At 50.8% G+C, this 14,552-nt stretch overlaps 2 protein-coding genes across 2 annotated transcripts in view; one reads left to right on the top strand and one right to left on the bottom strand.

Annotated features, from left to right (window-relative positions):
• The window catches only part of PCBD1 (pterin-4 alpha-carbinolamine dehydratase 1), a 13,137-nt gene extending 7,226 nt beyond the window's left edge, over positions 1–5,911 (top strand). Inside the window, exons 3-5 of the mRNA XM_015562106.1 lie at positions 2,986–3,117; positions 3,796–3,876; positions 5,350–5,911. Of these exons, the coding sequence (XP_015417592.1) occupies positions 2,986–3,117; positions 3,796–3,876; positions 5,350–5,448 (312 nt within the window). The 3' untranslated portion in view covers positions 5,449–5,911. The remainder of the gene's footprint in view (positions 1–2,985; positions 3,118–3,795; positions 3,877–5,349) is intronic.
• A 2,183-nt stretch (positions 5,912–8,094) lies between these two features.
• The window catches only part of SGPL1 (sphingosine-1-phosphate lyase 1), a 76,508-nt gene continuing 70,050 nt past the window's right edge, over positions 8,095–14,552 (bottom strand). The window contains exons 11-14 of the mRNA XM_006760945.2: positions 13,580–13,818; positions 12,144–12,290; positions 11,094–11,214; positions 8,095–10,567 (exon numbers count right to left, since the gene is read on the bottom strand). Of these exons, the coding sequence (XP_006761008.1) occupies positions 10,427–10,567; positions 11,094–11,214; positions 12,144–12,290; positions 13,580–13,818 (648 nt within the window). The 3' untranslated portion in view covers positions 8,095–10,426. The remainder of the gene's footprint in view (positions 10,568–11,093; positions 11,215–12,143; positions 12,291–13,579; positions 13,819–14,552) is intronic.

The raw sequence follows: 14,552 nt of genomic DNA, 5'->3' as shown, positions 1-14,552 counted from the left end.
GGGGGGGGGCGGGGGGAGGTCTGTCGCGCTCCCACCCCTGGTGGTGCCCCTGGGGAGGCTGAGGCCACGAGAGGGCGGTGGTAGGTCCAGGTAACAGGCAGGCTGGCCCGGGGCTCCCAGGCCTGTGCCCCCTCAGCACCACAATAGTTCAGGCGGGGCTTAGCGACCTCCCTGGGTACAGGTGGGGCGGTGGGACCAGGGCCTGGGTGGGGAGGGACAGCATACGGGGTCGTTATGGTCCCCGAGGGTGGTATTAGAGGTGGGGGCGGACTGTGTCTGTATGTGGGAGTGTGGAGAGGGAGATTGGATTCGCGGGTTCCTCTGCGCCCTGTTTACTGCCCTTCTGGCGTGCACTTCTGGGCACCGGGGCTGGCGAAGCCCGCTGGGCGCCCTGTGCTGCCCCTGGCCTCAGAGCCAGCCCCTGGTGCCTAGTTTGAGGCCTGCCCCGCAGTGCAAACACCATGGCTCAGGATCATCTGTCCTCCGGCTGAGCTTGCCCCCGGGAGGGTCCCGGTGTGCTTCAGCACCGCCTCCCTGGCCCCCTACCTCAGCGGGAGGGGAGCCTCTAGCCCCGGGAAGCTGTATAAACAGCCCATTTCTGGCCCCAAAGCATTAGGAGCAGTCCAGACCCCTGTGACACCTGAGGCACTGTGAAGGCTATGGCTTGGGGTGCGGGGGGGAGCTGGTGAGTGAGCTACACCGAGGCCCCCAGGAGCAGGGCATGGGTAATCAGTAACCGCTGGGCACACTCCCCCAGAGGCCTGGCCAGGACAGGCCTGATTTGGGATTTACTAAGTAAACACCTCTCCTTCCCCCGTCTGACCCCAGATTAGCAGGGCTTGTCAGCTCAGCCTCGGGCTGTGAGTCCTGGGGGTTCCAGAGGACTCTAAAGAGAAGGGGGGCCCTCCGGGACTCACTAGTACCCACCACTCCTTTCAGAGCCAAAGAACCAAACAGTGAGCTCTGATGCCCTGGGTGAGGTCTGGTCATCCGGTTGCCTGGAAACGTGGAGCAGGCTTCTCAGCCACTGAGAAAGGCCAGCTCTGGAACGGAGCTCTGTGATGCAGATCTCTGCTGCCTTCCCTGGCTCTGCAGCCCAGAGGGGAGACAGACCCCGTCAGAGCATCCAGAGAGAGCACGATATTTCAGGAGGGAGAAAAAGATGGACTTTGCCAGAGCGCTTTTCCAATTCTGCCCAAACCCAAGTTCCATCATGAGCCTACTTCTCCCAGGAAGTTTCCTTTTAAAAATGCAGATGACACTCCTTTAATTAACAGTGGTTCTCAACCTTCTGGCCCTTTAAATACAGCTCCTCACGTTGTGACCCAACCCTAAAATTATTTTCGTTGCTACTTCATAACTGTAATGTTGCTACTGTTATGAATCGCCATGTCAATATCTGATATGCAGGATGGTCTTAGGTGACCCCTGTGAAAGGGTCATTCGACCGCCAAAGGGGTCGCGACCCACAGGTTGAGAACCGCTGCTTTAATAACAACGGTGTGTACTGAAATGTCCCATTGGCTCTTGCTGATGCGACGTGGACATGCTTGTCCCCTTTCACCCGTGAAGCCCAGGGAGATGAGTGCCACGGGCCACCTGGCTGGAGAGAGGAACTGGCTGGAACCACCCCTGCACGCTCCCTCCACCCATGTGGCCTCCACCCATGTGGGCTGCGGGCTGCCTCTCGAACACTGCTTTCCCCTCCCTCACATTGTCTCCCCAGACCGTGGTGCGTTTTTTACTTAGCGCTGCATGGTTGCGGTCCTTGGGGGATCGATTTCGGGAGCCTCATTCTGGGACCCCCCTAAGCTCCTAGACCTGGATCCGCCACAGGACAGAACTGACCTGCTTCCTTCAGCTCTCGGAAGGTTCCGCTCATGGCCTGAATTGTGCCAATCCGGGCTGCCCAGAGGGCACTTTGCACAATATACAGATGGGGCACTAGGTTTGCCGGTTGCCTTTGGCCAAGTGACTTCGACTTTTAACCGAGCTCTGTGGCTCAGGCTTCCCAGCCTGACAGGAAAGAAGGTCGGGGAAGGAAGTCTGACAACCTGTGGCCTGGCCGCTGGGAACCAGAGGCGGCCTGGGAGCGCCATGGCAGACGCACTGGGTGGTGGTCAGTGCTCGTCTACTGCACTGTGGCTCAGAGCCGCCTGGAATGTCGTTAGTGCTGGGCCCTTTGCCGGCCCCAGGGACAGAGGCACCGACCCACTTGAGAAGGATGCCTAGGCTCTCACCGACTCGGGGAAGTGCCGTGGTCTTCCCCTTCCAGGCCTGTCTCCTCTTCAGTGCACCCGGCAGTGGGTGCCCGTAGGGGCATGGAGGCAGGTCCGTAATTGGAGAAGGTTGGACGGCTGGGTGCTCATTTTCTGTAAGGTTATGTGGTAACACACACACACGTCTAGGCTGGGTTTTGCTCTTAGCCCCTCATTAGTGTAAGAGACTTACTTTTGGGGGGGATGGGAACATTACTTAGTTTGATGTGATTGGCTTCATACTTCAGGATTTTCTGTCTTTTTTTTTTTTGTAATCCTCATTCAAGGATATTTTTCCATTGATTTTTAGAGAGAGTGGAGGGGGACGGAGAGAGAGGGAGAAACATTGATGTGAGAGAGACATATTGACTGGTTGCCTGCACGTACCTCAACCAGGACCTGGGATCAAACCTGCAACCCAGGACATGCCCTTGACCGGGAATTGAACCCACAACACTTGGGTATGCTGGCCAGGACAGGGTTTTCTGTCCTTTTGCGTGGAATGTAAATCTAAGAACCTATCAGTGCCTGCACCAGGGCCCCACCTCCAGGGCAGGGTGCCACCCTCCCCACTCCACGTCAATTGCTTTAGACCAGCTGCCCTTTGACTGTCACCTGGGTCCAGAGCTGCCAGTGGAAGCTGGCTCAGTTCCCTCCAAGGTCTGGGCCCTCTCCTTCGTCCTGTACAAAGACATGCCCTTGGGCCTCTGGCTTTTTCCTCTCCTAGGCTGGCAAAGCACACAGGCTCAGTGCTGAGGAGAGGGACCAGCTGCTGCCAAACCTGAGGGCTGTGGGGTGGAACGAGCTGGAAGGCCGAGATGCCATCTTCAAGCAGTTCGATTTCAAAGACTTCAGCCGGGTATGGCCCGGGGGGGCGGGGGGGAGGGGGACAGTTTTCTGAGTCTGGGGCTGACGGGGTCACACTTGTTCTCTTCCTTGAAGTCCTAGACCAGTGGTTCCCAACCTTCTGGCCCTTTAAATACAGTTCCTCATGTTGTGACCCAACCATAAAATTATTTTCGCTGCTACTTCATAACTGTAATGTTGCTACTGTTATGAATCGTAATGTAAATATCTGATATGCAGGATGGTCTTAGGCGACCCCTGTGAAAGGGTCGTTCGACCGCCAAAGGGGTCGCGAGCCACAGGTTGAGAACCGCTGTCCTAGGCGCTCAGACACTACACTAATGCAGGTTACTCAGACAGTGTCACCCTTGGGGATGGGAGAGGGCAGACCTGGCTTTGGACTCTCCACACCTTGAACTTACATCTGAAGATATTTTAGACAAAAGATTGGCCCAGACTCACCACCTCTGCGGTGTTTCCACCTTTTTGGTGGTCTTCCTTCCTACTGCAGGGAGACCCCCTCGAGCTCCTGCCTCAGAACCAGTGGCAAGATGCTGGGGATGGTGAAAGCGAGGGGGTCTCCTCCTAGGAAGCCTGCAGCCTTCCTGCATCGAGGCCTTATACTGGCCACGGAAGGGTGCCCAGCAGCCTCTCGCGTAAAACACTAACCTGGGTCTCACTCCTCTAACAGGCCTTTGGCTTCATGACAAGGGTGGCCCTGCAGGCTGAGAAGCTGGACCACCATCCTGAATGGTTTAACGTGTACAACAAGGTGAGTGATGTGTGCCTGTTGTGCTTGGCGAGTTCCAGTTCTGAGAACTCCACCTCCCTTGGACTTCCCTACGGGCCTCACCCAGACTGTCCACTCCTCCTGCTCCATTCACCTCTCCAAATGTTTAAAGTGCATGTTAAAACACTGCTCACGTAGACACCAAGAAAACCCAAGGAAGGAAAGGCTGTGGGGGTCCGACATAGCCATTGTTCGTAGCTGTACGTGGCCTAAATCTTTCTGAAGGAATGGAAGAATGAAGTAATAAAAATGAACTAAGAATAGCCATGCACAGCAAACAGATCAGATATTCTGCTGAATGAACTGAAACAGTCATTAAATGCCTGCCATGGGCCAAGCGCTATCCTGGATTCTGAAAACATTAAGGCTAGAAGACATGGATAGCGTTTAGTAGGAATTGGAGTCCTTCAGTTTTTTTTGTTTTTGTTTTTTGTCTTTAATTCTCACCCGAGGACACGCTTATTGATTTTAGGGAGAAGGGATGGGAGAGAGAGGGAGAAACATCTGTGTGGGAGATAAACATAGATCAGTTGCCTTCCTGTATGCACCCGACAGGGGAGTGTACCCGAAACCTAGGTATGTGCCCTGACCAGGAATCAAACCCGTAACCTTTTGGTGATGCTGCTCCAACCAACTGAGCCACACTGGGCAGGGCTCATCTTTAGTTTTTAGGTAACTCTCAGTGTTTGGAGATTTCATTTTTAACCTAAAGCTGAAGTTGCCGGGTTTTTTGGAGGTGGAATAGAAGACAGTCCTGCACTGCTGTTACAGAAACCAATGCTGTCGGGACAGCAGCCCCCAGGGGAAACCCCGTAGTGACTGGCTGCCACAGGCAGACCTCAGATGTGGGTTCCGGTCCAGACCACCACCACAAAGCGAGTCACACAGATTTGTTTCAGTGCATGTAAGAGTTATGTTTACACTCTATTGTCCTCTATTAAGTGTGCAATGGCATTATGTCTAAAAAAGCCAATGTTCATACCTTAATTTAAAAGTACTTTATTGTTAACAAGTGCTATCACCTGAGCCTTTAGCGCAGTGGTTCTCAACCTTCCTAATGCCACGACCCTTTAATACAGTTCTTCATGTTGTGACCCCAACCATAAAATTATTTTTATTGCCTCTTCATAACTGTAATTTTGCTACTGTTATGAATCGTAATGTAAATATCTGATATGCAGGATGGTCTTAGGCGACCCCTGTGAAAGCGTCATTCAACCCCCCTAAAGGGGTCGAGACCCGCAGGTTGAGAACCACTGCGTTAGCGAGTCGTGGCCTCTCTGCTGGAGGGACAAACTCTCTTAACTTGTAGAAACGCAGCCCCAGGGAAGCGCAGTGAAGCGGGGTATGCCTGTATTCCGGAGCTCGGTGTGGCTGAGCCAACAGCTAGTGACTCTCCTGCTCTTCGGTGAAGTCCGTGGAATCAGCTGGTCCCAATCTCTGGCTCTGTTTCAGGTCCACATCACCCTGAGCACCCATGAGTGTGCAGGCCTGTCGGAACGGGACATAAACCTGGCCAGCTTCATCGAACAAGTAGCCCAGTCCATGACCTAGACCCTGCCTTGCCTCGTGGAATTCTTCAGGGAAAGGGGTGACTGATCTGGAAATCCAGAGAGAACAGGGGAGCCCCCCAAATGCTGCTGTAGTCAAAATTGCTATGTCCACCTTGCTGCCTCCATTTAGGGGCGAGTCCTTGCTGTGGGAAGAGATGCCAGCGTCACTGCCAAGACCAGGAACTTGGACTGTTTCCCCCACACTGTGCTCTCCATCTTGGGGCCCTATAGAAGGTGCCCTCGTTTGAATAAGATCTTCCCATTCCTTACAGCTTTCCAGCAACAGAAATGATTTTCTTTCCAGGCCGTATCTTGCTCCCTTTCTAATTCATTTCCCAAGAAGCTGTGGTAGGAGCTGTGTCTAAGACAGACAGAATCTTAGAAACCAGAACCTTAATGCCAACCCCCTCCTATGTGATGGAAACGCATGCTTTTATGCCTCAAATAAAACTTGTTTCACTTGGCCGCAGGCTAGAACCTTCTCTTCCACAGGTCAATCCAACTTGTAGTCAACAGGCATTTAAAGCACTTCCTGGGTACCACCCTGCCTTCGAGGAGTTCCGTATCCTCCAGGGGAAGCAAACAGGGACACAGGTAACTGCTACTGCGCAGATGAATGAAGGCAACACTGGTGCAGGGATAGGAACTGAGCGGAGAACAGGGCGGGATTAACAAGGTGACTCTGGAGCTTCATGAGTTGTGCCTCAGACCTGAATGCGGTTCCTGGGGCAGAGGTGGCATCGTGAACGAAGATGAGGGTGAGCGGGACACTGTACACACGCGTGCTGAGGCTACGCCTAAAAAGGCAGCCTGGCCACGCTGTCTTCTTGGCCTACAGCCTCAGGTGAGGAGATTTCTGATCCTGGCGGCTTTCACACTTTCCTAGAAACTCAGCCACAGTCTCAAGGCTTGTCTGCTTTTTACTCTAAGGGCGACGACAAAAGCCACAGCTTAGAAGGTGGCAAGCATTTTGCCACCTGAGAGTTAAGAAGCTGATTCGCGGATTGGTCCTCCAACCCAGTAAGCAACGCTAGGGCAAAACACTCTCACTGACGTGCCGGACAGAAGGGGGCGCTGAGCAGTGTCCACGGGGTGTGCATGCCACACGGCTGTCATTTCATGTTTGCCATTATGCAAGAGTTCTCACCTATGACATCTAACCTGAGGCTGCCTGGGGGCTAAGCTGACGTACAGATACCAGGGTCACGTGGAGCAGGCATCTAGCAATGTCACAACCCAGTCACCCTGGAGGAGTTGGCCCTGCAACAGGCCAGAAGAGGCAGAGGCTGGTGGTCGAGAAATCAGCATATTGTTGGCAAGAGGGACGAGCAGGCCCCCTTCCCAGCCTGTGCTCATAAGGGTTATCATCGCCTACGTTAATAACAAGTTCTCAGCAAAGCCTGGTGTCAAAACCAACAAGGTACAGACAGCGGTCCCTCATCTGCTCTTCTGACGTAAATGTTTCTACGTGCACTTTGACCTGACGGCTGCGGGTTAGGGGACCGCAGCCACATCACACTGAGTTATGCCACCTTCTTGCCTCTGCTTACGGCGTGAATCAAGGGTTGAAAACACCAAATCAGAGGACACTACGGTTGTGTGAAGCACTTTTATGTGGGACAATGACACAACACTTTTTTAAGGAATGTTTATTTTTATAAATGTTTATTCTAAAATTATTCAAGCAATTGAAATTATAGGGAATGGAGTTAAAGAGAAGTGATAATAAAGCACAAGAAAAACTAAAGCAAAACTCCAAATCAAGAAAAGGCCCTCAAACATCTGACTTTTGCCACCCGGGCTATCAATTTAGGCCTCCCATTAATTCTGTCACTCCTGGGTTGAGCTAGAAGTGGCTCATTGCTACCAAGAACCCACACAGAAGGCAGAGAGGCCCACAGCTGCAAGGAGCAGGTGTACGCACCAGACACCATTTCTTAGATGGGCCACATCTATCAAAGCATATGCTGGCCCCTCCTTCTCTAGGGTTTACCCCAAAGCAAGCAGGTGCTCAGGGAACTGAGTCATCTGGCATAAAACTACAGCAAGGACCACGTTGCTCAACTTGATTCTGGCAAAGTCTGAATGGGCTGAGAGCCAGGTGAAAAGCGTGGTTACCTGAACGAGTTTGGAACCTGAACAGCCCTTCCACAAGGCTTCTCGCTTCTTTGTCATAATGGAACAGGACACTCAGCAGTTGTAGGGGCAGAGATAACTGGAGGGGCTGCAGCAGTTCCCAAACCAAATGCAAGGCGTGAAGTCCGTGTCCATTGGTTAGATGGAGCTCACTGCCCAGCTGGCTGGACACTAGCCCAAGGGCTTCAATCTATCATTAAGGTATACGCAGAAGTGGATGACAAAGATGACGGCATAAAGCAGGACCCTAACCCTGGGAACTAAAGACCTGAGTTCCAGACCTCCTTAAAGCAGGTGTGGCCATCACTCCCCGTGGAGCCATGAAAGTGCTGGGAACTGGGCAGGCGTGCGGCTCACCCACTCATGTCTATTTGCCCTAATATCAGTGTCACAGACAACCACTTCACCACAAGGGGGCGATCTCTCACCAGCCGCGGGTTCAAGAGCTGCCAGCATCCCATCTGGGATGATGTGCAGACACCTAATAAATGAATGCAACCATCCACGACAATCAAGATTTGGAACATTTAATTATTTAATTGCTTTTTAAGAGATTATTGCTGCAATTAGGAAGAGGACGTTGAGGGAACGAGGAGGTTAAAGACAAAAGATTTAAAGGAGGCAAGTACCATTTTCCAAGTATAAAACTGGCAATATGAAGTGACACGGCAGCATAGTCACATGTCTACTGACTGCTAATGCAGAAACGAGACAGTACAGTTTTTGCAGAGGCCAGTGGACATTTGCTAACAACATGATATTGTTAAGACATTCTGCCCACCTCTGCCAGACGGGGTGCTACTACAAGCAGATACACACAGAATGGAAAGCCCACAAATGTTAACTCAAACTAAGGCTCGTAAACATAAATTATAGTGGCTACAGTAGGTCCCTTTGAAAAATAGTCCCACGACCTTCACCCCAGCCCAACCCCTGCAGCAATGTTATCACAGCACAGGGGGCGGTCCTGGGGGGACAGTGGAGGAAGAGAACACTCTAGGGTGCGTGCTTCTCCATTTTAGCAGCCGACAAACCACAGTGGTGCCTGCTGGGTGGGGCTGGGTCCCTGGACTTCCTCCAACATAATGAATGCACTGCAGACACAAAAGACAATTCACCCACAGCTCCGACCCTCCTCCTCTCTCAGGAGATGCCCGCCAGTTCAGCAACTGGAGGGAACATAACTTCCATGTCCAAAGGGCCTCAGCCTCTCCCTGTAACACACACACACACCCCAACCACTCTTGGAACCCACAATGCACAGGATGATTGACACACACACACACACACACCCTGCAGCGACATGGCCAGTCACAGTTTTGTGTAGAAAGTACAGTGCTGAAGAACATTTTAGACAAAAGTGGTGAGGAGCTGGGGGAAATGGTCATGTTGGCTCCTGGCCAGCATACCCAGCGAGGGGGGCGAGAGGATACCAGCCTGAAGTGGCTGAATCTTCAGGAGTCCCTGAGAAGGGGGACAGACAGAGGAGTTTCTCCCAACCCAAACAAAACCTCAAAGACTGATCCCCACCCCTGGGCCTGGGTCAGGAATAGCCACCACTGCTCCCCTCTGAGGAAAAGGCACACATACAGTATGTCGTCACTAGGGTAGGACAGTGGCTCAGGTGAGATCCAGGCAGGCCCCGTGCAAGGCAGAAAAGGTAGAAAGTGGGCACAGAGTTTGGCCCTGTCCCTGCACCATTCTGAGCAACTAGTCTTAAGAAGAAATCCCAGGCCCTAGGCTACAACCGACACCATCCTGTTTCCCTATTCCAAAATGTTCTCTCATCCTAGCCAGGGCTGGGAAGTGTCCAGTACCTGAGGCTGAACTGCCATAGTACCTTTGGGAGCTGAATGAGAGGAAGGAGGCTGGAAGAACATACCAATGGAACGAAACATTTTTCCTTGCCTTGGGGACTCACTCATACCCTCCTTGTACCAACTGGGATAAATCAAGGCAACTTGTGAAGGTGCTGTGAGCAAACATATTCTCATACATGATGGCTTAACGCAGTGGGGAGGGGAGGACTACAATGAACTTTGGTGACATATTTGAATTTGCGTGCTCATCCTACCCTGATACTCAGAGAGGCAGCAATAGGCCAGGAGGTCCTAGATTCTCTGGGAATTACAGTCCCTTCCTAGTTCCAGAATAAACCAGTGGGGGCACAATTTCAAATACGAATTTCCAAAGATGGTGGAAACCAAATATCAAAGGGGACTACACACTAGAAGAGGACCATGTACCACTCGACACGCCGCCCTGGCAGACTGACCACTCCACTCCTACACAGTAACAATGGCCCGGTCAGCCTGTGTCTGGGGAAAAGAAAACAAGCTGCAGTAAAAGTAACTCTAAGAGCGACAAGTACCCACTCGAAGAGCAGGGCTGAAAGAGCCGCCTGCTTAGAGTTACCGAACACCCACCGGGGAAACTTCTGTCACACGAATGCTTCCTATTTGACTACAACAATCTGCTTGAGATGACAAAGAAAACCTTTCTCTACCTCACACTGTGCCCCAGCTTCCCTAAGGAATCAGGACAGGCCAGAGCTGCCACCCCATGATTAAGTGAAGGTAAAAGCTAGAAAGATTAGAGAAGGAAATGGTTAAAACAATTCCTGGGGTGATATTTAGAACAAGGGCAAAATAATTACGTCATGGAATCCTTCGGGGCTTTCACATTAAAAACCACAAAAGGATGATGAAAGGAGGAACTCGAATCCTGAGGATCAAGCTGTCTTGTGTCTGTCTCGTTGTGCTCTGTGGAGCAAGACCAGATGTTGAATCTCCGTGGGGCCTGTTCCACACCCCAGAACCTTTTGAAGGCCAGAAGCCTTGGGCTCAGCGGGGCTTTGGAGAGCCATTCATCTGGCTGCCCTGAGGTACAGTGTCTGTGCTGAAAAGGCTGTCCAGGAAGATCGAGGACAATTCTGCTACCTGGTTCCTGTCGACAGTGGTCTGGGCCATGCCATAGATCGCACCCTGCAAATCCAGTCACAGAATTGTTACTGCTGAGGGATCCAGAATGGCTGTGCTCCCCCCCATCCTTGCCTTGCATGTGTCCTCCTTTCCCCAACTCCATCCCCACCCCAGGCTCCATGCTATCAGAGGGATAGCCAGCTCGCTAAGTTTTCCCAGGTACTTGCCAGTCATCTGCCTTTCTGCCCAAAGGAACTATCCTGTGGGATTTTATGTCGAAAATTCAAGAGACAATTGGTTTATTGCTCTCCTGTGTCCAATTTTTCTTTTCAAATGGACACTGCCACCACCTGCCTTTGCATACAGCACTTACAAATCGACAGGGTGCTTTATACTCAGTCTGTCTCATTTGAAATTAAAAAGCCCTGGGAATGGACAAGGCAGAAATCATCAGCTACAATGAAATAAGGAAACAGGTTTGTGGATAAGAGGCAGAGGCAGGAACAGACTCGAGGTCACCTGGTTCTTTCAACCCCTCCCCGTAACACCTAAACTTCAACAGAGAACATAAAACCCCAAGTGCTCCTACCATTCCTGTGGCCTTTCCTTTAGGGTTCTTCATGATTTGAGTGACAGACTCTCGGACGTCCTTTAGGAACTGTACGGCTACTCGCTTCCGGGTGTGTACTAACGTGACGCAGAAATGAATACTATGAGAGAAGAGAGACAGAGAGATGCATCTTAGAAAAAAAAAATGCTGAAGTTGTAAAATAAAGCAGCCCCCAGCACAGGCATTTATTGGTTGCTCCTTCACGTTACTTGTGACAAGTGTAGTCGTCCACACTGTCCCCAGGGCTGGGAATCAGGGCTCCCAAGTCCATGGCTTGTCAAGCACGGCTGGCAGGAGGGCGTCTCGGCCTCATCAAGAACCTTCCTGACAGAATGGATACAGCGGCTGCGCTGCCCACCCCTCCCCTCAAGAACTGTCCACCACTAGTCCTTCAGCCATGTGGCCTTTGTCTTTATCTTAGATGGTAAGCCCTCCTGGGGACAGGGCCATCGGCTGGGTCTTGAAGGATGTCAGGGCAGAGAAGCAGCTCTAACGCCCCTGGAGGGCGTCTGTGGTGCAGAGGGATTGTGAAGAGGAAAAGGCAAGTCAAATGGGGCTGGCAATGGTGCCAACGTGAACGTCGGGGACACCGAGGAGCCCTATTCTGCTGGGGTGGAGTGCTGACTTAAAGGCAGCATGGACGGTGAGGCTAGGAAAGCAGCAGGCCTGAAGGATCAGGAGCTCTGGGAGGTTGTGAGCTAAGTATTACTCAGGTACAAGTCGGTTTATAAAAGCAACATGAAGACCGTGTACAAGACGGATCTGAGAGTACAGAGAGAGTGGGGGTGGGAAGCTTATGACAGACCCCTGATCTCAAGAGGCTGCCACCTAACTTTGCCAGAGTTTAAAGATAATGGTGCTGTTTTGATACTGAGATACTCCAGGTGTCTGGACAGAAATCCTAGATCCTACTGTTGCCACTAGTGCCGGGCCCTAGCAGCCCATCTCTGTATTTTCAGATCACCTTGCTATCCAACTTCTTCAAAAGTCACAGAGCAAAGGAAGGAAAAGGGGCTTCTTCAAGTTTACCTGGACGGGAACTGCAGCTGGTTCAAGTTCCACCCCTTAGCAGTCATCAGATTAAACAGTCGGTAGATGTCAAAATCATGCGAGCCCAGAGCAATGACCGACAACTGAGGATCCCCAAAAACAAAGATGCCTTTGATATTTTCCAGTCTTAAAGCAAACAAGAAAAGGAACAGAAAGAAAATTCAGCCACATACGGTCCTCTGGTCATCATCTCTTTCATCACCCAATGTTTCCCTTACAGCCTAAGGGCTTTAGTTTTCTCATCCTGTAAAATAAGGTATCTAGACTGAGATCAGTAATTCCTAAGCATTACAAATAGTCAAAGGCCCAAAGCATATCTAGACCCAATGAATCAGAATCATTGGCTCCTAACCTGTCTGCCCAACTCCCAAATTATGATCCCAGGGACATCTGAGGAATAAGAGACACTTTTTTAAAATACTGAAAAAACAATTTCTCCATCCCTCAATTTTAAAAACATATGTAGTCCCTAAAGCAAGAACTAGTACAGTTCTCAACAGATAGGGATTATCAGAATCGTATGTGGGCCTTTTTTCAAGTGAAACATGTCCACTGGCCACTTTTATTCACCCTCAAGAATCTGAAAAAAAACCTCCCCAACCCTGGTGACACAGAGAGACAGGCAGTATGGGAACAGATATGCTCAACAGAGCACACAGCTTAGTTCTAGCCTTAGCTTAACCCAAGATTCCATCGCCGCCCCCTCCCCCATTCCTTCTTCAGTTCTTATTCCAGTGCTTCTCCAAGTGGGATCCTAGACCAGCGGCATCAGCATCCACTGGGAACTTCCTAGCAATGCAAATGCTCAGGCCATTCCAGATCTAACGAGTTAGAACTCTAGGAGCGGGGCCCAGGAATCTGCACTTTAATAAGCCCTCCAGGTGATTAGGATGCATCCTCAAATTTCAGAACCACTGTCTTGTCTCAGTCATTAAACTGTCCCTCAGTACCTGGTAAGAGCTGCCAGTGGTTAAGACATCCTAGGAAACAAGATGGCCTAGATCAGTGGTTCTCAACCTTCTGGTCCTTTAAATACAGTTCCTCATGTTGTGACCCCCCAACCATAAAATTATTTTCGTTGCGACTTCATAACTATTTTTTCTACTGATGAATCGTAATGTAAATATCTGATATGCAGGATGGTCTTAGGCGACCCCTGTGAAAGGGTGGTTCGACCGCCAAAGGGGTCGCGACCCACAGGTTGAGAACCGCTGGTTTAGATGAAGCACTAATCTGACATTCCAAGTCACAGCAGAGCAAGGGAGCCTTATCCTCCCAGGCCAGCACCACACTCCTAGGCTGCTGTCCCAGCCCCTGGTCTCTCAGCTGGGGCTACAGGTGATTGGCCGGGCGGATGCCTTGAGCACACTAGCAGACAAAGCAAAAGATAAGGAGAATCCCAATCTTCCACATACTCTGACTTGAGGAAGCGAGACGTTTTGATGATCTGTTTGGTAGCTTCAACATAGCCGCTCTCACCGAAGTGCATCAAGGCAGCCCAGCAGGCTGCACTAATGCCACCAGGCCGTGAGCCCGCGACGGTTGGGGAAGCGTAGATGCCACCTTGCCAGTCTGGATCAACGAAGAACTGATAGCTCCTGTACTTCTTGTCACTGTATAACACCACGGAAGAGCCTTTGGGGGCATAGCCATACTGAGGGGAGAAGCAGACAGGTGATTGTACACTTCTATTCAGCAGACCTGCCCTGGCACGCTGATCATGGGAAACTTTCCCTCACATTCTCTATGATGCTTCTCACTCACGTTAAAAATGCAAACTTACAATGTTAACAGGTAGAACTGAAGGGATGGAGTTGAAACTCTATTTTAGGGATGAAGAATCCAAGGCCCAGGAGGAACAGTGCCTTGTCCTGCTAATCAGTTTACTTCCCCTTTCCCACCCAGCACGTGGTTTTCCTTATTTAAAACATTATTCCAGCCCTAGCCGGTTTGGCTCAATGGATAGAGCGTCGGCTTGCGAGCTGAAAGGTCCCAGATTCGATTCCGGTCAAGGGCACATGCTCAGGTTGTGGACTCGATCCCCAGTGGGGGGCTTGCAGAGGCAGCCAACCAATGATTCTCTCTCATCATTGATGTTTCTCTCTCTCTCTCCCTCTTCCTTCCTCTCTGAAATCAATAAAAATATATTTTAAAAAAATAATAAATAAATAAATCATTATTCCAGGGCAGTATGTCAGGATGAAAGCAAAGATAAAGTGCCACTGGAGCCAGGAATCCAAGTCACTCAGGTCAACTACAATCACGACCTCACTCCCTTCTCATCCTTGTTCACTTACTAGTACACTTCCTTTCTACTAAGAGCTTCAGAATCTAGAAGCTATTTCATCCGGTTTTACAATGAACTGATCTAGATTTTGTCTCAGTCCA

Source organism: Myotis davidii, unplaced genomic scaffold (assembly GCF_000327345.1).
Source record: "Myotis davidii unplaced genomic scaffold, ASM32734v1 scaffold134, whole genome shotgun sequence".
In the NCBI taxonomy this organism is placed as follows: domain Eukaryota; kingdom Metazoa; phylum Chordata; class Mammalia; order Chiroptera; family Vespertilionidae; genus Myotis; species Myotis davidii.
Note: the sequence above shows the minus strand (reverse complement) of the source record. Positions and strands in the feature narration are given on the sequence as shown.